Source organism: Lepidochelys kempii, chromosome 6 (assembly GCF_965140285.1).
Source record: "Lepidochelys kempii isolate rLepKem1 chromosome 6, rLepKem1.hap1, whole genome shotgun sequence".
Classification (NCBI taxonomy): Eukaryota; Metazoa; Chordata; order Testudines; family Cheloniidae; genus Lepidochelys; species Lepidochelys kempii.
Genome location: NC_136385.1, coordinates 14297000 through 14323827, shown reverse-complemented (window position 1 = coordinate 14323827; position 26828 = coordinate 14297000). Strand labels below are relative to the sequence as shown.

Below are 26828 nucleotides of genomic sequence, written 5' to 3'. Positions count from 1 at the left end.
GCAATCAGGCAGCAGCAGAGACAAGAAAAAGCAAATATAGCATTGTGTTAAATGTAAACTACTAAAAAAATAAAGGGAAAGTAAAACATTTTTTTGACAAGGTAAGGAAACTGTGCTTGTTTTATTTAAATTAAGATGGTTAAAAGCAACATTCTTCTTTTGCATAGTAAAGTTTCAAAGCTGTATTAAGTCAATGTTCAGTTGTAAACTTTTGAAGAAACGATCATAACGTTTTGTACAGAGTTGCAAACATTTCAGAGTTACGATAACCTTCATTCCCAAGGTGTTTGTAACTTCTGAGGTTCTACTGTAATACAGAATCAACAAATATGAACTACACAGAAGTCTAAACCAGTGGAAAGTCACATTAGGCTTTCAAAGACATCCCACAACCTTAACTGTAAATCATGAGAAGTCTATTATACGAAGTTGAGCGACTTAATGCTAACCAATCAGAGATGAGCCACAGAAATTTGCATCCAAATCCATCCAAGGCTTGATGAAGTTTGACAGAGTTGGGTTCAGTTATAAGAAATGAACTAAAGCTGAGAAGCTCAGAGTTGGATACTAGTTCAAGGGTTTCATATTCAAACCCATCACCACCCATCCTGAGCTCTGATCCTTACACTTTTAACCCATGTGTTACTTTAAGGGTACCTGTTTGCAATTTAAGATCTTTAGTCAGCTGCAGGTTTGAAAGCACTCCAGCTAGTCTTTAGGAACCCCAGATAGTCTCTTCTGCTGGTCCCCGAACGTCGATCGTTATGTCACACCCAGCCTGGAACAGCATCCCAGTTTAGAGATCAGATCTCCCCTGAAGCACATGGCTTTGTAAGTTTAGCTCTACCCTGGTTGCTTTTTAAAGACCAACATAAAACATCTTTAGCAGTCCCCACAGGGGCTGCTCTCATACCTTTCCCCCTCGGTGGATGTGGTACCAAACAGAGGTGCCGCCAAAGTCCACGTGGAAATCTGTGTAGCAGCCCTTAACACTCATCAGACAGTACCTAGCCGGAGACAGGAAGAAGAGATGAGCAGGATGGAAGTGAGTAGCACATACCTCTGTTTTAAAGCGGCCACTTGTGAAACCCCAACAGCTGTAGCATACTCAAGGGACAAGATACGGGTGGGTGGACACAGGGACAAATAGTAGCGTTAGGCTCCAGGGAAATGCAGACAGAGCAGCAGTTGAGGCTAAATCAGGGGTCGGCAAACTTTTTGGCTGAAGGGTCACATCGGGGTTGCGAAACTGTATGGGGGGCTGGGTAGGGAAGGCTGGGCCCCCCAAACAGCCTGCCCCCTACCTGCCCCCTCCCCAGAACCCCTAATCCATCCACCCGCCCCCACAGCTCCTTGTCCCCTGACTACCCCCTCCCGGGACCCCTGCCCCTAACTGCCCCCTGGGACCCCACCCCCTGTCCAACCCACCCTGCTCCCCGTCCTTTGACCACCCCACCTCATCCAACCACTCCTTGTCCCCCGACTGCCGCCTGGAACCCCCTGCCCCTTATCCAACCCCCCCTTACCATGCCGCTCAGAGCGGCAGGAACAGTGCTCAGCAGGAGCGGTGGGCCAGAATGCTGGCAGCACAGCGAGCTGAGGCTGCGGTGGGGGGACACAGCAGGGGAGGGGCCAGGGTCTAGCCTCCACAACTGGGAGCTCAAGGGCCAGGCAGGACGGGCCCATGGGCCGGAGTTTGCCCACCTCTGGGATAAATCCTACAGTGATTCCTACCATTGCCAGCAATCTGTTGACTTAATTTACATCAAGAAATGAAATACACAGGAGGAGCTTTAGCCCAGGCAGGAGAAGGAAGAGCTTCCCTCCTCATCTTCCTAAAAGCTCTGGGATTCTAAAAGATCACTGAAGTCTGTCATTGCCTAGTCTTGCTTGCTATGGCAGGACAGTAAATACTTGGCAACTTGTCCAATTCAACATGCTGTATTAGAATGACAAGCCATGCAAGTTTTACCAAATGCAACAAAAAGAGGAACTTGTGCAACTGCCCAAAGGCTGGAGGAGTTAACAGCTCTGCTATTCTAATGGTATATGCAAACAGTACCTGGGGACACAGACTCCCGCATCTCTCCTCAATACCAGGCTGCCTGCCACATTCAGTTTTCCTTGAATGATTGCCTCACCCCCTAGATTCACCAGAAGGAGAAGGAGCTAGGTACATGTGCTTCTGAGGTCTCTTACTTTTGCACCTTGGGATACTGCATCTCCAGAATGGCATTTGTAGACTCTGTTTGACTCTCCTTCAGGTGTCTTGGCCACATGTTGTCGACCCAGTCGATCAAATCCACCTGCAACCAGAGAGGAATTAGGCCCAAGCCTCGGTAAGATGGTCCCTGGCTATCTTCACATGCTTGAGTATTTCTAGGAGGTCCTGTGGCCAATCTGACATCTGCAATGGCCAGGTAACAAACACAGGGCTACTGAAGTAGAAATACTATCTATGGCTGTAGCGAGACTGCCTCCCAGGTATGATCACAGTCACAAGGATGAACAGGTGTCACAGTTCCTAGCCACTTTGCTGCACTGCTACTTCAGGCTTGGGACTGGAATCCAGGATTTCATGCATTTCACAACTCTGCAGAATCCAGTGTGTAGATCACCCTTGCCACAGAACTGTGCTCTGAAATCTAACTTATTTAAACAAACTGCAGTAATTCTTATGGTTGCGTAGGAAACCTTCCAAATGTGAATGAAGGGTACATAATACAGCAGTGTCCGAGTCTGCAGAGAACCTGACAATAGCTGAGGTATGAACCACTCCGCATTTATCTCAATGGGACCTTGTTCTTAGGTTTAAGAGTTAATTTAGTTGTCAAAATTCACTACTCCATCATATTAATAACATCCTGCTTGTGTGCTTCTCTCACATTCCCAACTGTTTTTCCACACCTTCTCAAGACACCCCCACCCCCAACACCTTTACCCAAGCTGCAGAAATCTCCAGCTCCCCTGCTCCCCACTGCAACCTCTACATAGCAATGTGCATTTGTAACACAAGATTCTGAAGCACATGGAAGGTTTAAGAACAGCATAAATAATCTGAACACGGGGGATGCTGCCCTGTCTGGGTTATTTTCATATGTCATGCAACAAAAGTATTACTTTGCAGCTTTGCTGGTATTCCCACCTTCCATTTGGCTGCTTGTGCTTTCACTAACAATGGGATTGAGGCTTCCCCCAAGATGCAGGAAGGGGTTCTACCAAACTTCATAGCAATTCAGTGCACACAACTGAACGCGGAAGCAGGCACTGGTTGGAAAACAGCCACAGTCTTGTCAGGCAGTGGAACCAGCTTAACAGGATGAGGTTGGGAGTCAGTGACCCAGTCCATGGACTAAAACTTGGACTAGCCCAAATTTACCCTTTATTCAGACTTGGATGTGTTCTATCGTGTATCTGTACTTGAACCCCTTCCAGCAGAGCAGGTTACTCCGCTGTCTAGTTAACTGTCCTCATTCATCAGAATGCAGCCGATGAAGAGAACTATAGCTCACAAAAGGTTTTGTTCAAATAAATTTGTTAGTCTCTAAGGGGCCACAAGTACTCCTTTTCTTTTTGTCCTCATTAGGAACAGCTTACATTTCTCTCACCTGCAGGCCATCACTCCTCACTGTGGCTTTGTCCCCGACCTGCCTCATTAAATAATTCTGCCTCCACAATGACTGTCTTGAGGATTTAAATAGGATTACTGTGGCCTCCTCTGACAGACCAGCCTACCCATTCCTTTCTGCACTTCTCACCAGTTTAGCAAGGTCTGCAATGGCGCAGGCACTCAAAACTTATATATTGCTCCAGCTGCTCTTTGGGGTTGGAGAAGCAGCAGCAACCCTGTCTGACCCCATAAGTATTATAGGGAGGCCTCTGGCTGCTCTCTTCTTCAGTACGGAGGGGCCAGGCTCAGTGCTCTACCTTTACCAAGATGAAAGAAAAAGGGGGAGAAGACGATAACTTTACTGACCGTAGCAGGTCTCTGCACCAGGTTCTCCAGCCTTGTGTGACTGAACTCCAAGCTGATGACATTATACAATTTCTCCCGCTCCTCCTCTGGGGTCTCATAGTAGCGTGCCCACTGTGCCATGGACATCTCAATGTCCCTTTGCGTGTTCACATCCATGACATCCACCATCCGCCGGCTCCCTGCCAGAGCAAAACAGACATCACTGCTGTGCACAAGGTCCCACTAAGGACAGACAAGCCAGGGCACAAGAGGACAACCCCTTTCTGAGGGATGAACTTGTTAGCCCCACCCATCTATGTGTAAGGCCAATCCCTCTCCTGCAGGAGTGTACCTAGGCCCTTGTCCTCATCCACGCCAGGACAACCAGAAGCTGTTTAGAGTTTTCTGAACAAAGCCCATGGCTCAGCTACTCTGGTCACAGACTAGATTCCTTCTCAGGCAGTAAAAATCCTTGATTATTTGGACTGGAGGGGCTGTTAGAGCTCAGCTACCAATGTGCTAAGGGAGCCATAAAGTTGTAGCTCATGGATTCAACAGCCTGAACTACTCCCCCCACCCCTTCTGAAAGTCACCACGGACAGTTACGACCATGACACAAGGCAGCAGGAGAGACACTTACCTACATACAGTCGCACGTCATTCACACTGAAGTCAGGATCTGGCATCCTGCAAGACAGACACTTAACTAAAACAAACTAGGGTCTCTGCCACAGGCCCCTCCCCCTCCTGTAGCCCTTGGCTTCATATAGGCATCTCAAAGGCTCCATCCCTCCACAACTGCCCTCCGCTCCCCGAAAGAACGCTACATGCTTCCCCCTCCCTCTTTGAGGGCAGCCAAGAGAGACATGATAGCAGCACACAAACCAATGTGTGCAAACAGACTCTTCTGCAAACAAATCCACTCAGGTGCCTCAACAGGCAAATGCTGGGCACAACTGTCACAAGGGGAGTAGTGGTAGCTTAGGAATAGGAGAAATTGTCACCAGCAAGTACATGCTTTGTATAGCGGCTCTAGGAAACGGTCAGCCTATCCTTGAGAATCACTGGGCATGTTTACACTATGGACACTATAGCCGCACAGCTCCACCTATGCCACCATCACATAGATGCTTCCTATAGCAACCCAAGGGGTTTTCCAGGCAATGTACGTAATCTGTCTCCCAGAGAGGCAGCAGCTAGATTGACAGAAGAATTTTGCCATTAACCTAGGGGTTAGGTTGGCTTAACTACAGTGCTTAGAGGTGTGATTTTTTTCACACCCCTGAGCAACGTAACTAGGTCAAACTGCAGCAGCCGGAACCCTGGGCCCTTTAAAGCATCGCCAGAGCCCTGCCGCCACTACCCCAGGGGCTCCGGCAGAGGGACTTGGGCAGCGCTTTAAAGGGCCCAGGGCAGAGCCCCTGGGGTAGCGGCAGCAGGGCTCCAGCAGTGATTTAAAGGGCCAGGAGCTCCAGCCGCTGCAGGGAGCCCCAGGCCTTTTAAAGCGCCAGCCTGGGGAAGCCAGTCTGGTATGGCGTACCGGCTTACTTTCACCTCTGGGTAATTCCCTCCACCCAAGTCAGGAAAGAGCCATGCCCAAGGAACCTACCAGACCTCGGAGCAGGGCATTTGACCCCCACTAAGGGAGAGCGAAACCCAAGACCTATAGTGTGCTTGTTATCATATCCTGAATGGTCCTAAGCTATTGACTGGCCTCTCCCTTTAGCAAGCCAGGCAGGCAAGAGCATCTTCACTCCACTGATTAAGCCATTCTTGTAACTCTCGCCCAACTCATACTCTCTCAGACAGGGCTCATAAGCCAAGCAACTGTCTTCATTCTGTGCTGATACAGTGCCTCGCACAACGTAGTCTGGCCCACGACTGGGGATCCTAGACGCTGCATGATACAAATAAAACCACCACCCCAGATGGGCACCCAGTTAAAATGGGCACATATGTCAAAAGCACGGTAAAAACAAGTTGGACACCGCACTGGGGCAGCTACCAGAATCTGCTTTCCCACAGTTGGACATGTGGGGGACAGTGGGACTAGATTCTGAACTGGGCACTTTTAGGAGAGCATCCACAGACACAACTTAGGATAGAAAGACCACCCTCAGATGGAAAGGCCCTGTCAGACTGCTAGGTTATTTCTCTAGTACGGTCAGTAGCCAGCTAGGCTAGAGTCACCCATCCTTCCCTATCCTCAACACTTACTTTATTCCAAGCCCATCGGAGTTCTTGAAAATCAGAGGGTCTCTCAGGCCACCCCGCTGGATGTACTCAACATTGAAGTCTGTCATGAGGTGAGAGAGAAGAGGGGATGTATTAAGGGGAGGTTGCCAGCCACAGAGATACTGGGGATATTAACCACAGAAGGGGCAGGTAGCATGAGGAGTGGAAAGAAGAACTGGGTTTAGCCACCCTCTCCTACAGAATTTAATCTCCAGGCACTATCCTAATCAGCTGTAGGCAGCCTGCCATAAGCACAAGCCAGACAGGCACAAGCAGGGCAGGGCATGTGGGGTCCTATAGCTGAGTCAGACAAACAGGAAAATAGAGTTTATCGTTTTCCAAACAAACTCAGTCAAGCAAAAGAGGCCTTAAAGAAACCAGTTAGACTTCTTCCCCCTGAGGGCTCTGCATCTAGAGCCTAGCTCACATGAGCTGAGTGAGCATCAGGGATCCTAGTTTTCCATGATTAACAACCCACCAAAACTCTGATAAAAAACACACAAAAGTCCACGTTCTTCCATGATTAAAATGAAATGCTGAACTTAGTTTCCTTAACCACAATATATTTAGGTATCAGTTGAACACAAGCTTTTAGTGATATATTTAAAATTTTTAAGCTGACAGCCCAAGTCCCGCCCATTCTCCTGATTATCTGAATTTGATTATCCGATCTGGCCCCGGTCCCAGTTAGACCGGATAATTGGAGTTCCACTATATATGTTTTTATTTTTTCACAAAATGTAAAAACTAAAGATTCTCTGTAAAAATGCAAATCCAACATTTTCCCACGGCAAACCGATTTCTAGGATCCCCGGTGATCCTAAGGCTAAGATTTTGTCTCGGTGATTTTTAGTAAAACTCACGGACAGGTCAGGGGCAATAAACAAAAATTTGTGGAAGCCATGACCTGTCTGTGACTTTTGCTGCTGCAGCTCCATGGTTTCCCCTGCCACTGGGTGGCTGGGAGCTGTGGGGTTCTCTCCCTACCTCCCCGCAAGACTGTCCCCAGTCACTGGAATCCTGAGGAGGCTGTCACCCGTCACTGGAACCCTGCAGGGGGACCCTGAAGAGGCTGTTGCCAGATCCCTACCAGGGCCCCACTGGCTGCCAGCTCCCAGGGCTGAAGCAGAAAATGTCACAGAGGTCTCTGGAAGTCATGGTTTGCAACTTCGTGACCTCTGTGACAATAACGTAGCCTTAATTATTGGTGTCACTTGCAAGCTTATATTTGCCCCTCTAACTCTCCCTTTACCCCACCCCACCCGGGTATGCAAAATTAGGGACCTGGCTCTACTCTTACTCAGTATGTTTCAGGTGGAGGTTTGCTAGGGAGCAGCTTCAAAAAGCCATTCTTAGGACTGGACTCCCATCTGCTGGCTCATTAGCCAGAGAGCTGTGTGGGGTAGAGCTGAGACTTCACTTAGCATGTTCCACTCCATGCCACTTAACAGTAGCTACAGGAGGACTTTTTTGTGGAGGTAGGGCCAAAAAGCCATATTTACTCTGATGCATGTGCTAGGAAAGCAGAGCAGCTCAGAGAGGAGAAAGAATCAAAACAGCAAGGGGAAAAGGGGTGAAGGGAGCAACTGGAAAATAAAAATAGAGGCAAATCTCTGGATTTAAATACCAGTAGTTGGGTCACCACTGATCCAACTGGCAGCTAAAGAACTCAGCAGTGAGTTTTGTCCTCTAAGGCCTTGAGCACACCGGGGGGAAGGGGGTGGGAGGGAGGAAGAGCTCCTCTCCTTCCAGAGATTATATATATGCCCTACTAGAGAAGAGGTTCTCCCTCGCACAGGAGTGAGGACTGTGGAGGACACACAATGACAGTTTGTTCACAGGGACACTTTTCCCCAGTGTTTCTCTCTAGGAACTTTGCAGTAGTATGGGTGTGGGCAGCAGAGGGGGCACAGACCTTTGCCTTCCATAAAGAGGACGAAGTTGGCATTGAATTTGTTGGTGGAGAGTTTCTCCTCCAGGTCAAATGTCCTCTTTCCTTCAATTTCATCATCCGAGATGCCATCATCTTCATAGCGCCGCCTCATTGTGCCACGCTGTGGAGAGAACGAATAGGAGGATGAGAATAGCTGTAGACAGTGCCAAGCACCCAGCTGACTTCCGTTTCCAACTGTCACAATACCCCCAAATTAGACACCTTGAAGATACTTTCCAGATTCATAAAAAAAAAAATCTAGCCTGTGTTTTCAGAGGGCCTCACGTCACCAGACTGGTATTACACTGGAAATGAGCACCCCACCCTCCCAGAAAGGGGCAACAGCTATGTTAGCATGTCAACATGTCATTCCGGTATTATTCTGGGATATCTACCACTGGCTAACTGGTGCACACATTTATTACCCAGTTCCTTTTGCTCAGGGAAAATAATCAGCTATTGTGGTCAGTTCCCTGGATGCAGGCCATGCAACAGCAAGAACAGCTAAGCAACCTCTGCCCCTACTACCAGAAAGCATGCAGCTGTAACTCCATATTTGTTCCCCCCGCTGCCTATAAACTCCCGCACTTTAGGCAAGATGGGGGACAGATGGGATTAGAATCTTCACTGGCCTCAAGTGTTGACCACACCTCAACTCACAAGGAAGGGATGGGACAGTGGTTCATGTGCAGTGAGGCTAGTGCCCCCCAATTTTCACCAAGAACATTAGCTGGGCTTTACAACTCATCAATATTTTGTCTTGAGATGGGAAACAGAATTTTGTCTTTTGTACATTTAGATTCCAGCACGCCTACCACGTTATTGATTAAAACGTGCCTGCATTCTGTATGCCTAGTGTAATCTTCGGCCTTGTTGGCACAAAAAAGTAGTAACAGACAGGGAATAGGGGAGACCAGTATAAAGATGCTTCTGAGACCACAGTGCTCTGCAAGCAGGTTTACAGCACTTGGAGCAAAGGAAGTGGGATAGGTGGCAGGTGTTGAGGCTCATCCACGGGCCCTCTCTACAGGTTCAGATCTGACTCTCCACCCCAGCCAAGTGAGCTGGGAAATGAGGGAGTAAAAGCAGTAACTTGCATGGGAAGAGCAAATCCCAGAGACACAAATACCCCAGCAGGAGGCACTACCACCTCTGGACATAGAGATGATAATCAGAATAACTAGCTTAGATCCTGGACTCAATTTGCCATTTGATTTGACCTCTTTCCCCATCCTTCACACTCTCTCTGCTGCCAGCTTCACTCTCCCCAGATCCCATGATGCATTATAAAGCCAGATCATAAACACAAAACCAGAACATTTAAAGAAGCTACAACTAACTTGCCAACCATCACCCTGATCACTGTAGGTTGTATCTTTCATCCTTGTCGCCCTTCAGTCTTGTCTATTTAGACAATGCTCTTTGGTACAAGGGGAATCTTAAGGCTATATCCACAGGAGAAAGTTGCACTGGTTTAGCTTAAGGTGCACTTCTTAAACCAATTTAGCTAAAATGATGCAAAAGGATGTGGTTTAAGAGTGGATTACAGTAAAAGCTTTGTTATCCAGCATGTTGGGGGAATGGGTGGTGCAGTAACTCAAAAATTCCAGTTAACTAAAAGGGAGTGAGTTTGGGTGCGGGAGGAGACTCAGGGCTGGGGCGCAGGAGGGGGTGTGGGACACGGGCTCTGGGAGGGAGTTTGGGTGCGGGAGGGGTTTCAGGGTGCCAGATCCAAGTGGCACTCCCCTCAGGCAGCTCCCTGAAAGCAGTGACTTATCTCTGCTGCTCCTAAGGGGAGGCGCAGCCAGGCAGCTCTGCACACTGCCTCCACCCACAAGCGTCACCCCCACAACTCCCATTGGTCGCGGTTCCCTGCCAATGGGAGCTGTGGAGCCAGTGCTCAGGGCAGGGCAGGAGCAGCACAAAGAGTCCCTGTGGCCGCTCCTCTGCCTAGGAGCGGCAGGGACATGTCACTTCCACACAGCCATGCAGATTTTTAATGGCCCGGTCGGCGGTGCTGACCAAAGCTGCCAGGGTCCCTTTTCGACCAGTCATTCTGGTCACAAACTGGACACCTGGCAACCCTACTGAAGATCAGAAATGAACTGCCAGATAACACTTTTACTGTATTTTGACTACCTCAACTTGCAAGTAATTTACAAGTTTGATCTAACAACATCTTCAAAAATCACTGGATTAATGTATAAAGTATTTTCTACCATCCGGCCAGAGAAATTTACCCACTGATAACACCTCATTAACTGAGCTTCGCTTTCATGAAAGCCAACACATTAGTTTGAACAATAAGGTTGTAGCCACCTTATCAGCAAGACATGCAACAACATGCAAATTATGAATGATGGTTTTAAAAATTACCTAGCTAAATATTCTACAACAACTTTTTTTTGTTCTCAAACTTGTTTACATAGTTTGTAGATGGTTAAGCGTTCAACTCCAGTGAAAGGTAACATCAGTCTTAGAAGCCACATTTCAAGAACAGATTGCAAATATGAATAGTATTCTTAATTCAACAAGTTGTTTGTTTTTTTTAATAAAATACAGTAAGATAAAGCCAGTTTACATTTAAGGCCATCTTAGGACAAATTAAGACTTTAGGAAGTCTATTTTTATTATATAGTTAGCGGTGTACAAACATGGCCAAATTAGGGTCTCAATACTAACAGTTATAAATGAAGATTTCATATTGAATAATCTTAATGTGGCAGTTTCAGAGCCATATTTTGCACACTAGCCACTGGGAATAGCACTTATTATTAGCCCCAGTAAGAATACTCTCAGTAGTTCTGCTATTGTTTTTAATAATAATACACCTAGATGTATTTGTAGGACAAGACCAATAGGCTAAATTCCCAAACTCATTGTTGGATTCTTGATCACCTGAAATCTTTAAAAGGCCGGGTATCTTTCTAAGAGATATGCTATACTTCAAACAGAAGCTATGAGCTTAATGCAGATGTTACTGGGTGAGCATCTAAGGCCTATGTTATACAGATCAGACTAGACGATCATAATTGCCCCTTCCGGCCTTAAAGGTTTTTTTTTTGGTCATCCACACATGCCTAACAGTTAAACACAGCAATTAAGAGTCCTATTCTATGCAACTTTGGTCCAGGATTTTGAGCTGTAGTGGTATGACATCTGTGGTCTTAAGTTCAAGGCTTGGTAACCAGTAGCATTTCAGGAGGCAAGAAACATTAGTGCCCGTATGCTGATTCAGGAAAGGTTTGCTTCAAGCCTAAATCTTTTGACCACACTAGCAGCTAATGTACTTTAGGAAGTTGTGCACCAGTGCAGCTGTACCACAGCTGAAAAAACAGGTACAAAGCTCCTTAGTGAAGATAAGGCCAGAGCTACACTACTGCACAGCAAAGTGCTGTGCTTTTTGCGTAAGTCTTAAAATGTTTAGAAATGCAACTCCCCTGTAAGTGAGAAGCCCTGTGATCCCACCTCCCAGCTGCAGTAAGCCTCCCATCAGGAGGGAATGCTAGGATTTGACAGTAGTCAGAAGAAGCAATAGTGACTGGCTTACCACATTGTGTTCATTGCAAGATGCACACTTGCAGCGTGCCACCTCCTGCAAGATGGGAGTGAAAGAGACCAGCTCCTTTTAACCCCTTGGGATCTGGCTCTTGTCCCCTGGGAGGGTCAAAAAGAGGAAAGCCCCAGATCAAGAAGTGAAGCATTATCCTAGTCTGTAACCGTATCACTGGAAACAAGTTCTGAGACCATACACCCTCCCCACCTCCAATGCACATATGATACATCTCTACAATGGAAGTCTGGATCCTGCCACTGAATCAGGACTGGCACAGCATCTCATTTTCCCTGCTCCCCAAGGATTTCTTTTACAGTTCTGCCCCTACCCCCGGCCTTTGCATAAGCTAAGGGAGAGAATGATTTGCCAGGATTCTTACAAAATTGGGACTTTCCTGAAAAACCAGAATGTTAGTCACTCTACATAGCAGGGGTGAAGCAGGCCAAGGGAAGTATCTATAGTCTGGCAGCCCCACAGAACCAAAACTCAGTCCAGACACTGGAAGTTTCATTTCTGCTCACTTTCTAGGAAAGCTGCATAGCTGTAGATTTTAAGGATACTGACTGGGGCACACCCAGCCCAAAACAAAGTGAAAAAATTGAGACAGCTTTATTTGTCGGGCGACCACACTGGAGATCTGTAGTGCTATTTTAAAATAATCCCTAGGTTGAAGAGAAAGTGTGAGGGTGTTAAGGAAGCCTTTCAGTTATGTTTAAAGGTTCTTTGTGCCAACAAGCAAGTCAGTTAGGCTTGATGTTTTCCCCTTCTTTATGATATTAAAGAAAACCCAAAGGTTCTCTTCTGGTTGTTACATTAGAAATTGAGATCCTATCTATAGTAGGGAATTCTAGAAATAGCTCCCTGTGGCAGTCACAACAGTTCAGCTGCACTAGTGGAAACGGAGCAAACAATGCTTCAGCGGCTTCTGGTGATTTTACCACTGTGTTGGAATGAACCTGCGTGTGAGAAGGTTTAACTAAGGGTATTTTTGTGTTTGTGGTTTCTCCCTTAATAGACTACAGGGAAGCGGACTACACAAAAAGTACTGTCAAATGTCCTTTCAGAAAACAGCCTTCCCCCCAGCATTACTTTTTACCTACATGTAACACATACTGTCCACTATTTTTATAGTAACCTTATCTCTTTAAATACAAAGACTGAAGAGACTACCAGTCCCAGCGTGCAATCCTCTATCTGAACAGAAGATGAGCATGTCGAAGCATAACAGCATGCTAGGCTCGATAGTTTATGGGCAACAGCCACATATAGAACAGGAGGGTGGAGGCAAACTGCAGTGTCAGACTGTGGGCTGCATTGGGCTTGCACTCTGCCCAACTCCAGATACATCACTAGTCCCAGATTACTGAAATGCTCACTTCAAATGCTTTGGAAAGAGATCCCACTTTTCCGATGCAGTTTCTGGTACAAACTGACAAACATTAAAAAGGCACAGGGGCATCTGTGTTGGGAGAAACAGGATTCCTGCAAACTAGTCCCAACAGAAGGAAAATCTGGTTGCCATGCCAGAAACAAGAAGGGCGTTTCAGGGCTTCCAAGATGAAGCTATACAAAAGGTAGGTAATAAAATGGACTTGACCTGAGGCATATCAAGTCAGATCATGAGTATTTTGCCTCAAGAGGCAGAGACTGAAATTCAACTTTGGTTGCAAGTGACATGATTGGCTACATAAGTTTAGTTTCTGAAGCAGTCTGCAGCAACAAGCACAGCTATTCAAGATAACTAGCAACCTCTGCTCAAGGACGGCAAAGGATTGGAATAGCAGGGAGCGTTGCAGTACAACAGAAGAGCTGCATGTGAGTAAATAAATGGAAGTTACTTGTAACCAAGTTCTTTGAGATTTGTGGCCCCATCTGTACTCTATACGTGGGTATGCATGCGCATCACGTACCTGAGACCGAAAAAAACTAGCAAATAGCGTCTGTTGGTTCACACCTGTGCCCTGGATCTCCTCGTGCTCAGCACTGAGAGCACAATGGAAGGTGCAGACTGACCACCTCTCCAGGTCCTTCTCTATGGTGAATCCAGTGATGATCTGAAGCAGAGGGGAAGGAGGATGGGTAGCAGAATACACCACACCTCAAAGAACTTCCAGTTACAGGCACATAACCTCCATTTCTTCTTTGAGTGCTGGTCCCTCTAGTTATTCCATGTGTGGGTGGCTGGCAAGCAGTACTCAAAATAGGAGGAGGGGAGTGCAAGGATGCCAGCCATATAGATGTTTGTAACACTGCCATTCCAAAGGCTGCGTCAGGAGAAGAGGCTTGAACCAAAGTGCAATGCTTAGTGAAAGCATGGATGAAATTCAAGGTTGCTGCTGTACAAATGTCCAGCATAGACACTTCCTGAAGAGTTGCTACTGAGGTCGCCTGTGCTCTAGTGGGATTCTGCAGACTACGTCTAAGATTTCCGAAGTGGTCCACACCTCCATTCAAAATTTTTTTTAGGGGTCACAAATGAAAAGAGGTTGAAAACTACTGCTCTAGTGGAAAGGTCCATCACTTGGTCCAAGGGAGGGAGATGACCCAACTGATAGCAAAGGAACAGTCAGAAACCAACTTAGTCTCTGAGCAGATATCACTTGTCCCACTGCTCGCTCTCCCATAGCAACAAAAAAGCCAGATGATTTTCTAAACAGTTTTGTTCTCTGCAGGTAGAATGCGAATGCTCACCTGACGCCGAGAGAATGAAATCTCTTCTCCTTACTTGAGGCATGAGGCTTCAGGGAAGATACCAGTGAGTTGACTGGTTTATGTGGAACTCGGAAGTTACCTTCAAGATGAATTTCAGTTGGAGGCAAATGGATTCCTTCTCTTTATGTAATGCAGTGTATGTCGGGTCAGCCACGAGGGGATCCAGCTCACCCACCCTCCTGGCTGATGTAAATGGTGACCAAGAAGTGGACCTTCAGAGACAGGTGGGACATGGAGCACATGGGCAATGGTTTGAAAGTACGAGATCGAGGTTCCACTATAGCAGTGGTTTCACTACTTGTGGAAGGCAGTTACACTCTTCAGGAAGGGTCGGTCCTGGGGCCAGTTTTGTTCAATATCTTCATAAATGATCTGGAGGATGGTGTGGATTGCACTCTCAGCAAATTTGCGGATGATACTAAACTGGGAGGAGTGGTAGATACGCTGGAGGGGAGGGATAGGATACAGAAAGACAGACAAATTGGAGGATTGGGCCAAAAGAAATCTGATGAGGTTCAATAAGGATAAGTGCAGGGTCCTGCACTTGGGACGGAAGAACCCAATGCACAGCTACAGACTAGGGACCGAATGGCTAGGCAGCAGTTCTGCGGAAAAGGACCTAGGGGTGACAGTGGACAAGAAGCTGGATATGAGTCAGCAGTGTGCCCTTGTTGCCAAGAAGGCCAATGGCATTTTGGGATGTATAAGTAGGGGCATAGCGAGCAGATCGAGGGACGTGATCGTTCCCCTCTATTCGACATTGGTGAGGCCTCATCTGGAGTACTGTGTCCAGTTTTGGGCCCCACACTTCAAGAAGGATGTGGATAAATTGGAGAGAGTCCAGCGAAGGGCAACAAAAATGATTAGGGGACTGGAACACATGAGTTATGAGGAGAGGCTGAGGGAGCTGGGATTGTTTAGCCTGCAGAAGAGAAGAATGAGGGGGGATTTGATAGCTGCTTTCAACTACCTGAAAGGGGGTTCCAAAGAGGATGGCTCTAGACTGTTCTCAATGGTAGCAGATGACAGAACGAGGAGTAATGGTCTCAAGTTGCAGTGGGGGAGGTTTAGATTGGATATTAGGAAAAACTTTTTCACTAAGAGGGTGGTGAAACACTGGAATGCGTTACCTAGGGAGGTGGCAGAATCTCCTTCCTTAGAGGTTTTTAAGGTCAGGCTTGACAAAGCCCTGGCTGGGATGATTTAACTGGGAATTGGTCCTGCTTTGAGCAGGGGGTTGGACTAGATGACCTTCTGGGGTCCCTTCCAACCCTGATATTCTATGATTCTATGAATCTGGTTATTACTGGATGAGTAAAAGTAGAATAACCATCTACTGAAGGAGGGAATACACTAATTGTTGCTAGGTGAAGCTGCAGTGACCTAATAAAAAGACGCAACATCTTGAGAGCGAGGAGGTAGTCTAAAATAGCAGGAATACCTGCTGCCCTTGATAACTGGTTCTGTTGCAACAGGTAAAGAAACACCTCAATTTGACTAAATTGATTTCTCTTCTGGCAGAGAGAAAAGGTAGGTGAAGTAATATCTTCTATTGGACCTATTTCTGTTGGTGAAAGAGGAAGGTTTTTGAACTACATAGAGCTCTTCTTCAGATCTGGGAAACCTGAGTACATTTCTCAGACCTAAAGAATAGCTCCGTGTAGCTCAAAAGCTTTCAGAAAGCTTCAAAAGCAACAGAAGTCGGTCCAACAGAAGATATTATCTCACCCACCTTGTCTCCCTAACACCCTAGGACCAACACAGCTACAACATTGCAAACAAAATTTTCTGGTAGTTTTCCCTGCTGTAATTAAGAAGAGTCTGAATGGCCATTGAACACAAAACACTCTTGATATTAGGATGGGAGTCAGACCTAGCTGTGAGCGAAGAGAGTTTGGGTTGGGATGTCTGATTCCACAGCTCTTGAGTTAGCAGGTCTGATAAGGACAGAATGTGGGTGGGTTGACAGGTTGACATTTGTAGAAGGTCTGGAAATCAGCATGGTCTGTGCCAACAGGGTGCACGGAGAATGACTCATTCTTCATGGTGACGAATCATCCATAGAACCTGGGGTTGTAGTGGGATGGAAGGAAAAGCATACTTCAAGTGGCTAGTCTAGTACAGTAGAAGAGCATTGCCCCTGGAGTCCTGACCCCATGCTGCTCTGAAATAATACAAAGTGAACTTCTTGTTCATGAACAGGTCCAAGATGGCGTACTACACTGAGTGAATATATTGTTCAATAATGAATTCTGCAACTCCCACTCATGATCCATGGCAAAATGCCTGATGAGGTTGTCTGCCAACAAGTTCTGAGTGCCTGGGAGGTATGTCAAAGAAATTGAGGTGGCTCTGGATACACCAGTGCCATCAATTGCTGATCTCTATGTACAGTGGGAGGGATTTTCCCCCTTTGTTTACACAGAAGATGACTGTCACGTAGCCGGATATTATCCGGACATGACAGGATCATGTGAATGGGAGGAATGCATTGTAGGCCTGTCTGACTGCTCTTAGTTTCAGGAGATTGATGTACATCATGGCCTCCAAAGGTATCCAAGTACTTTGTGCTGTGTGACTGCCCATGCAGGTTCCCCAGTCTGTGAAGGATGCATCCGTGATTATTGTCATATTAGGTGTGGGAACTAGGACAGGGACTCCAATGCCCAAGTGTTCTGGGTTGTCCACCTGGTGAGTGAAGCCTTGACACTGGACAAGGATTGTTACGATGAACGGTTTCAGAGTAACAGCTGTGTTAGTCTGTATTCACAAAAAGAAAAGGAGTACTTGTGGCACCTTAGAGACTAACCAATTTATTTGAGCATTAGTTTCGTGAGCTACAGCTCACTTCATCGGATGCTTCACGAAAGCTAATGCTCAAATAAATTGGTTAGTCTCTAAGGTGCCACAAGTACTCCTTTTCTTGTCACAATGAAGTTCATGTTGTGTCTGGCATATACACCGACAGGAGACAAGGCTCCAGACAAAGGAGATGTAGCCGGGTGAATGGCTTTATGTAGGTTCAGGTGGCCATGTGGCATAGCCAAGGAAGACAGACCCAGACTGTTATCCAGGGTTGTGAGTGACTTTAGTTTATCAGGTTTCAGAGTAGCAGCTGAGATAGTCTGTATCCGCAAAAAGAACAGGAGTACTTGTGGCACCTTAGAGACTAAAAAATTTATCTGAGCATAAGCTTTTGTGGGCTACAGCCCACTTCATCGGATGCATAGAATGGAACATCTATGTAAGAAGATTGTGTACGTATATATATATATACATACACACACAGAGAACATGAAAAGGTGGAAGCAGCCATACCAACTGTAAGAGGCTAATTAATTAAAATGAGCTATTATCAGCAGGAGAAACTTTTGTAGTGATAATCAAGATGGCCCATTTAGACAGTTGATAAGAAGGTGTGAGAATACTTAACATGGGGAAACAGATTCAATATGTGTAATGACCCAGCCACTCCCAGTCTCTATTCAAACCCAGGTTATCTCGTTTGCATATTAATTCAAGCTCAGCAGTTTCTCAGTGGAGTCCGTTTTTTGAAGCTTTTCTGTTGCAAAATTGCCACCTTTAAGTCTGTTACTGAGTGGCCAGAGAGGTTGAAGTGTTCTCCTACTGGTTTCTGAATGTTATGATTCCTGATGTCAGATTTGTGTCCATTTATTCTTTTGCGTAGAGACTGTCCGGTTTGGCCAATGTACATGACAGAGGGGCATTGCTGGCACATGATGGCATATATCACATTGGTAGATGTAAAGGTGAAGGAGCCCCTGATGGCGTGGCTAATGTGATTAGGTCCTAAGGTGTCACTTGAATAAATACGTGGACAGAGTTGGCATCGGGCTTTGTTGCAAGGACAGATTCCTGAGTTAGTGTTTCTGCATATTGGCTGACCCAACGTGATTTAGATAGTGTGAACTAAAGTCTAGTCCAGACTAGGATTTAAAAGGTGTGATGTTAGATCGAGTTACCTACTTTGATCTAAAACTATAGTCAAATAATAAAATTTTACAGGTTGTCAACACACTCAAGTTATACACTTTATACTGGTGTAGTTCAACTGATATAATCCCTAGTGCAGATGCAGTTGTACAACTACAAAGGTGCTTATGTTGGTACAGCTTATTCCCATGAAGAAAGTGGAATAAGTTATATTGACAGGAAGGTACCTTAGACTAATGTAACTGCATCCACACCAGGGTGCTGGACCTGTATAACTGTTTTGATAAAAAAGTCACACTCAACTAAAGTAGTCATGCTGCTACAAGAACTGTATTTAGACCATGCTACATACTATGCTAAAGATATTAAAAAGCCTAAACTCAACCAGTTTTGTATATTCTAGAATACAATTGCTTTGTGTTGACTAGAGTTTTAGGTGTTAATTACACTGAGTTGAGTAACTCCACCACACCTTTAAATCTTAATCTAGACAAGGTCTAAGTGTTTATACCTTATCAAACAGGGTCAACTACAAAGGGCTCAGACTCCATTTACCAGGATAACGAAGCAGAACAAAGTATTTTTCTTCAAGTAGGCAATTTCCCCCACTCCTGTTTTCACACCAATATAGACTCTTCAGGAGCTCCTCACCACTGGCACAGCCACTTCCCAGGTAGATCACAGAAAAGCCCTCCTGTTTTTACTTAACTAGTAAGGGATCTAGTTGTTTCAAAATGGTTTGAGGGAAATAATTGTTTTTCTTTGACAGACTGGAATTGTACATAGTCCAATTCTACTATTTTGTTAACATAAATTATCTTACAAACCCTGAGATTTACTTTGCCTGTAAATTCTTTGAGGCAGGAACAGTGTTTGTTACGGGTTTGTACAACATCTAGCACAATGGGGTCCTCACCCATGACTGAAACTCCTAATCACTACCACAATACAAACAGCTATTCACTGTCAAGTTACAAGAAGCCTCTCATGCACACAGTAGGACAACACCACAGCACTTTCACTTCATTGTCATCTCATGAGTAAGGAAGAGGAAGACACTTAGGTGCATTTGTGGAGGGGGAGCAAGGAAAGAATCCGACTGCTAAGACAACTATGGTCATTAATTGCAGCGATAATCAGAACTACCTCAAATACAACCTGAATCTTAGTTATTTTTAGGCATCTATCACAGTAATATTTACTGGATGCACTGAATTATTTACAGCAGACTTCTCTCCTAGAGTTTGCAGTATTCCTCCGTGCAACTAAACAGTTTGTTATTGTCTTCTCTTCTCCCTCTGGGATTTTTTTCAGCTGATGACAATCTGGGATATTTATTGATCCCCCTCCCCTGGATCAGGTCTGCAGAATGGAATTGTTGCTTAGTCAGCTTCCAACTTGTTCCTGGTAAGCTTGGAAGACTCTGTGCAGTGACCTTTATGCAAAAACTATTTTCACCCTGATACTATTCTGATCCTCGCCTGCCTAACCAGATAATTACTATACACTTACATAACTGGACAACAGTTAATAATTGCAAGGCAATTTTAAAAGTGGGAGGGGCAAGAAAAGGCAGGTACACAAGATACTGACAGACCAACACCATAGTTAAACCTCTGCTCTAGCATGTACTTAGTATTAGTTGAACAGACCCTTTTTCAAGGGGAAGGAGGCTGCCCAGATGTTGTTTATTTGCAGGACCAGCCTGCACTGTACACCCTGCACCCCAAACCAAGATATGGCAGGCAGTGAATAAGGAGACATCAGGCTGTGACCTGATCTGTTTTTGAATATACCTCAGCAGATTTCTCCATTTTAAACTGAAGTTCTTGGCCCAGCTGCCTTTGCTGTGGGCATCTGTGTATTGCTTGCCAGCCCCAGGGTGGATAAAAATCAATGATTTTTTAAAAACCAAAAAAAAAAAAAAAAGGATTTAAATTGGATTTTTTTTTGATAAAATGCTTTTTGAGAAAAAAAGATAAAGATCATTATAGCTCAAAGATATCTCATCATGGAATAGGGATTATAAATTCTAATTCTATAGTATGAGACAATATATTCATTTAATGTTTAAAAAAGTTTTGTAAATGTGTTCCAGTAGTTCATGGATTAGGGACCCAATCTTCTGAGGTTCCAGGGGTTTCTGTATAGATTATTTAGGCTAATCTGTCTATCTACCCAATGGGACTCAATGGTCAGTCTAGAAGATACCATCAGAGATGCTTAGTTTTGCAGTTCTCAAACTGTGGATTTGGATCTCCGGAGATAACACGCTTGTTAACAGCAAAAGTGTTTTAAAATAAATATAGAGAGAGGTGAGAAACAACAGACCTAAGCCCTATTGTCCCTCTGCAAATTTGTGCACACAGAGTCAATCCCTTACCTCTCTCTGAAAGTGCAAAGTTTCAAAAAGTTCAATGAATAGAAGATTGTTGGGGGCAGAATAGATCTGGACAAGGAGAAGAAGAAGTCTGCAGATAAATGTGAGAAGGGAGGGACAGACAGTAGAAACAAAAGTGAAACTGTTTGTGCAGCATATTTCAGAAGCCTTGAGGTCTTTTGAGTGTAGCCTTCACTGATTTGAGATCTACCATACTATCTCTCACCAGAAGGGAAAACCTATAATGGCAGCAGGCGGTAAAAGAGACCCAGTTTGGGAATATTTTAATGAAGTTCCTCAACCTGTGCAAAATGCATGCGTGCAAAATACAAACAGTGCAACAAAGAAATGCAAGGCCTGGTTGCCTGAATGAAACATCTTGAGAAGTGTTCCTTCTCAGGAGGAAGCTGCATTGAAGATGATGAAAGGAACATGTCAGAACATGCAAGATCTTCAGGTTGGTAAACTTTTTTATTTCATACTTCTTTCTTAAGGACTGTCTTCCTTCCTTCTGGACTATTCTTGAATTCTCATGTTTGAGCAAAAAATATAGTTGTTACTCTATGGTACTACCATTTTAGATGCAGTTGTGATAAAAAATAAATAGCTGAAATAGGCAGATCTTCCTTTTATAATTTCACCTTTAAAGTAGTACTTAGTGTCAGTGAATGCAATGAGTAATACTAAATGAGCAATATGGTGGTAATAGTTAAATAACTGCATTGACTTATTTTGTTTAGGAGACTCCATCCTCAACATACAGGATTCTGAAGACTATCCACCTTCAAGATCACCATCGTTTTCTATAGTTTCAGAGTTACCTGCCAATGATAGTATTTCAATCACATCATGTATGTCACATAGCCACAGTTTATAACCTGGAGCAAAAAGAAAAAAAAATCTGTCATCCAGAAAAAAAAAAAAGATGGGAGTTTGTGATAAAAACCAGCAGATTACAAAAAGAGGTAATTGATGAAAAAATTGCCCAGTTTGTTTATGCAACAAACTCTCCTTTCCGTATGATTGAGAACCCACACTTCATTAACATGGTACAGTCATTAAGACCAGGATACAGTCCACCCAATAGAACAGATGTCACAGACAAATTGCTGGATAAAGTGTACGAAAGAGAAATTGAGCAGTGTGCAAAAGGTCTAGAGGGTGAAATTGTTAACCTGAGTCTTGATGGGTGGAGCAATGTCCACAATGATCCTGTTGTATGTGCTTGTGTGACAACAGAAGAAGGGAATCTCTTCCTTACAGAAACAATTGATACATCAGGAAACGCACACAGCAGAATACTTACAAGAAGTAGCAGTAAAAGCTATAACAAACTAAAAACAATTTCAAAATGTCTAGTATGCAGCTTGGTCAGACACAATGCTGCATATGTATCCAAAATGAGAAGAAATTTAGAAGAGTGTGACGAGAGTCCCAAGCTAATAACGTACGGTTGCAGTGCTCATTTGATGCACCCCCAAGTCAAAGACTTCAGTGTTCCAGAAATAAAGGCTAATGTTGAAATTGCAAAATACTTCCATAACAACCACTTTGCAGCAGCTGCTCTGAAAAAAGTCTGAGGAACCCATAATACATGCGATGGAACTAAGTAGTGAAATGTTCTGAGCACTATATCAAGAACTGGCCTAATCTGATGACAGTTTGTGAACAAAATCATGAAAAAAATAGAGGGCACTGTCACAACCGAAGTTCTCACCATTGGGCTTAAGAGAAATGTTGAACACATGCTGAGTACCTTGAAGCCTATTTCTGTAGCCTTGAACAAAATGCAGGGAAACAGCGGTTTTATTGCTGACACTCTTGAAATTTGGAAGGAACTGAGATCATAAAAAGAGAAATATGCAATGACAGAGTTAAATTACAAGCATTAAAAAATGAATAGGACAAGCACTATCTCCAGATCATTTTCTTGCAGATATTCTCAATACTCAGTACCAGAGTCAAACTTAACTGCTGAAGGGAGGTGGTAGAATCTCCTTCCTTAGAAGTTTTTAAGGTCTTGGCTGGGATGATTTAATTGGGGATTGGTCCTGCTTTGAGCAGGGGGTTGGACTAGATGACCTCCTGAGGTCCCTTCCAACCCTGATATTCTATGATTCTATGATTCTAAGAAGAGGAGTTGGCTATAACATGGACATCCAGCAATCATCCCTCCATAATGCTAACTATAATAAACTTCAGAGCAAAGGGTGAACCATTCAAGAAATGGATGTTTACTGATGCTTTAAAGAAAGTCACACCAGTGAACTGGTCGAAGTCACTTAAGCACTTGGATTCAGAGACTGTTGACGTGATAATCTCACTTTTAACAGCAATAGCTTCTTCTGCCGGTGTAGAAAGAGTATTTTCTTCTTTTGGACTAATTCATTCCAAATTGAGAAACTGTTTGGGACCTGAAAAAGCAGGAAAGCTTGTTTTTCCTTTTCCAGATTATGAACAAACAGGAAAATAAAGGTGAAGACGACTGAGTTAGCTGCAGAAGCCAATATTTTAAGTTTCTCATGTTGATTTTTTAAAAAAATATTTAACTATTTTAGTTAATTTAAAAAAAAACGTGATTTTAAAAACACTTGGTTTAAATTCAAAAATTCATATGCTTATTTTGTTAAAATATTATATGTTTGCTGTTGAAGAAAAAAAAATCCAGAATACATAATGTTGTTTTAGTTAACTAAAACAAATTAAATGTCTGTCTGGTGATGTTCTCCTCCTAAAACAGCATGGCAAGAAAATCCTCCAAATATTAATGATTAACCTGTTGAATTGGAGATAGTTCACCTCCCAGTGACTTCATAAATATCCGCTTCAATTACCTTTCATAAATGAAATAACCAATTACTCTTTTTCTGATATAGCTGTAAAATTAATCTGAAAAGTTTTCAAAATAAATCACTTTAAAAATGTAGTGTGTACGTTCTAAAAATGAAACCTACATCTCTGAGTTGTGAAGAATATGTATTAAGGTTAGAATAACCAACAAGAATGCACTTTTATGTAGAAATCCATGATTAAATTGAGTCTTCCTGACTAGTGATTTAAATCAAATCCACCCTGGCCAGCCCACTTCTTTGCTTGAGCACAACAGAGCACAGCAGAGACTGAATGCTCCAAATCTTGAATCAGATAAAACTTTCCTACGCATTCGGTGCTCTGCTGTTTGGAGTATTTGACTCCATTGGCGGTCAGAATCCTCACAATTTACTAGGGAGGCCAATTTTTTAATGGGACAAAGATGCATGTTTATGGTACAATGGCGGACAGGCACGCTAGAAGCCATTGCATAAGAAGGGCAAAGCTAGGGAATTCAGGAACCCCTCATGACATACCCCCTCAATCCAATCTTCTAATCACCTTTTTACACTGAGCAACCCAGCTAAATCCACCCAGCCAATAAAATTATGTCCTATTGTCACTTCCCCTCCATGTCTACTGAACTCTCTCCAGCCCCCTGCCTTACATAGATGACTCACTTCACACCACACACCTCTCCAGCAATGGCAAGATTCCTGCTCTCATCACCCACCAAGTTGTCAGTTATTCCACTTCCCATCCCACAATATTACTCACAACAGGCAGCTTAGGATCCCATGTGCATATTTTTGCATAAGGTGCCCCCAAATCTAAGACATTCTACACGTATAGATTGTAGAAACCACACACCAAAGAGCTCTCAATGACTAGGGAGCAAGAGAACTTCACTGGTTAGGCATGTTGCCTATGGCTGCCACATTACCTTGACATTTAACAGATCTCAGCACCAAGTGAGGATAGCTGTAAAAGTATTTCAGTAATGTTAGCACAATAGTATCTGAGTGTTCTTCATACTAATGAGCACTCATGTAATGAGGGGCTGGACTGAAGCCCAACAAAGCAGCTCTCACTGCAGAAGAGCCCAAGCCTGAACCAGTTAGAGGAGGATAAATAATGGCAATTACACATTATTTTCCATTCATCCCAACACTCAGAAGCCAGTGATCACCTCTTAGATACCTTCTACATGTCCCTTCCCCATTTATTCCTAGAGGTAACATACTCTAAAGAAATGAAAAGCATGGATCGTACTTCTACACAGATAATACAACTCTGCAGCTCTCCCTACTCACGCTGATCCTTCCACCTCCCATCTAATCTCCTTAAGGATGGCATGGCTGAGGCTTATACCTGTCTGCACAATGGAATTCTCCAGACTCTACTTCCTTTGATACCCACATCACTCCTCTGCAGGCTACTTCTGCCTTCCAAGAGTCAGACCCATCTCTAATATGGAAGAGAATTGAAAATCTAGATTTTGAAACAAATTATGAATTGTGTTCTTTTAAATACAAGGTCACATTTAAAAACAGATCAAGCTTGCCCAACCCACCTCATGTTTTAGGAATGAAGCCAGTGAACACGACAATGCTTTAGTTGCTTCCTGCCTTATTTGTTGCAATTTCCTCCATGACCTTCCTAAATCTCTGCTTTTGAAACTTCAGGGGGCCCAGAATGCTGCCCCCAAGTTCTCTCCATCATAGGAAGCAGCAGCACAACATGCATCTCTCTCCCCCACTTCCCTAGCTTATCTTCTGCTTTCAGTTGAGAACTGCTCTCCTGGTTTGAAACTCTACACAAACTTGTTCCATGAACTTCCCTACTCTCTCCCTTCCCCATACACCCTCACAATCTGCATTTCTCTAATCTTCATATCTCCTTTCCACAAAAGGAATTTTTCATTCATGTGTGCATACTTTTCTGAACTCTCTCCTTCAAAACTAAACTACACACACACACACACACACATATATATATATATTTATTTTACACATACACACACACACCCCACCACACCTCTACATCACACCTCTACCTTCACATGATATTTACAGGTAAACATGCATGAAAACTAGTAGCTGTTTCTTTGTTCAAAAACATCCTCATTAGCCATGCACACCCCTGTTCACCTCTTTTCATTTTCACCTCTCTAACTAAATTTGGATCTTTCTAATGTACTTTGGCATCCATACATCCCCTAAATATTTGTAGATTTAAACTCAAGCCCTCTGATGAGGCAAAGTAGTATTATCTATAAAAATAGGAAACTGAGGCAGAGATTAAGCAACTTGCTCAAGATTGAAATGCCACAGAATTTTTGTGCAAAAATTAAACCCAGATCTCCCAAGTCTTAGTTAACCTTAACCACAAGACCATTTTTACTCCATCTCTAACCCTTCCCTCAGCTCCTCCACAATTTACCTCCACCCACTATTCCTTGATCACAATCACCTGCATGCTAGAGCCTAACCAACACTACATCGTGTTGCCAGCTTTGGTGGAGGACAGTATAGTGGTCCAAACACTCTTTATTCTTTCCAGCATTAGTGCTTTCATAATTTCAGCTCTGCTTTTCCTAAACTCCATTTCTGTTCATCTTCTCCTTCCTTAGCTGTAGGAATAGTTGCACCCAATTCTGCAAGACATGTGCTACTACGTCTCTTGCTGCAAAAGGGTGTGTGAAGGACCTTACACAGCTGAATTGTGCGTTGTAAGGTTAATAATATCCTGATTCCCCGTGGCAATTTGGCTCAACCAAAACTGCTGGAACCTTGAGGGAATTTATTAATACAGCAGTGTTGTGTTACCTACTGTCCAACTTGAAGGTTTCAAACCTTAGCATAAAAAATCATGCAACCCTCCATACAAGTGACCCTAGATACACTCTGCCAACTACTGCATAGATCTGAATGCTGACCTTAATCTGGAGTGCAGCCTGAAACTGGGAGAGAGAGGTGGCTAATTTTAGTAGCACAACCCATCCTCCAAAGAAGGGTTTCTGGAGAGAAAGCCATATTAAACTAACCCTGACACTGGTGGGTTTCACATGAAGAATCCTTGAACTAATCCAGCAGATTTTTTCCCCAAGGTCTAATATTACTACTTATTGCTTTATGCTTTCAAAGCCCCTATACAAGCTAACTAGCATTTCATATATTAGGTGTTTATCCAGAATAGGATAGCCTCAAGTACCAGGCTCATGATTTAGCAGGAATCTAGTCAGAACCTGGAGACCTTCCAGGGTTTAAAGTTTCAGGAGGGATTCCTATCA

The 26828-nt window shown here is 44.1% G+C and overlaps 1 protein-coding gene across 3 annotated transcripts in view; it reads right to left on the bottom strand.

Annotated features, from left to right (window-relative positions):
* Positions 1-26828, bottom strand: part of KDM2A (lysine demethylase 2A) — an 83832-nt gene that overhangs the window by 38220 nt on the left and 18784 nt on the right. For 2 of the 3 annotated variants that reach the window (XM_073346824.2, XM_073346825.1), the window contains exons 4-9: positions 8106-8244; positions 6173-6251; positions 4596-4642; positions 3977-4155; positions 2200-2306; positions 914-1007 (exon numbers count right to left, since the gene is read on the bottom strand). In XM_073346824.2, coding sequence (XP_073202925.1) covers positions 914-1007; positions 2200-2306; positions 3977-4155; positions 4596-4642; positions 6173-6251; positions 8106-8244 — 645 coding nt within the window. Of the gene's footprint in view, positions 1-913; positions 1008-2199; positions 2307-3976; positions 4156-4595; positions 4643-6172; positions 6252-8105; positions 8245-11673; positions 11757-26828 lie in introns of those variants that run through there. The other variant, XM_073346826.2, reaches the window with a different exon arrangement.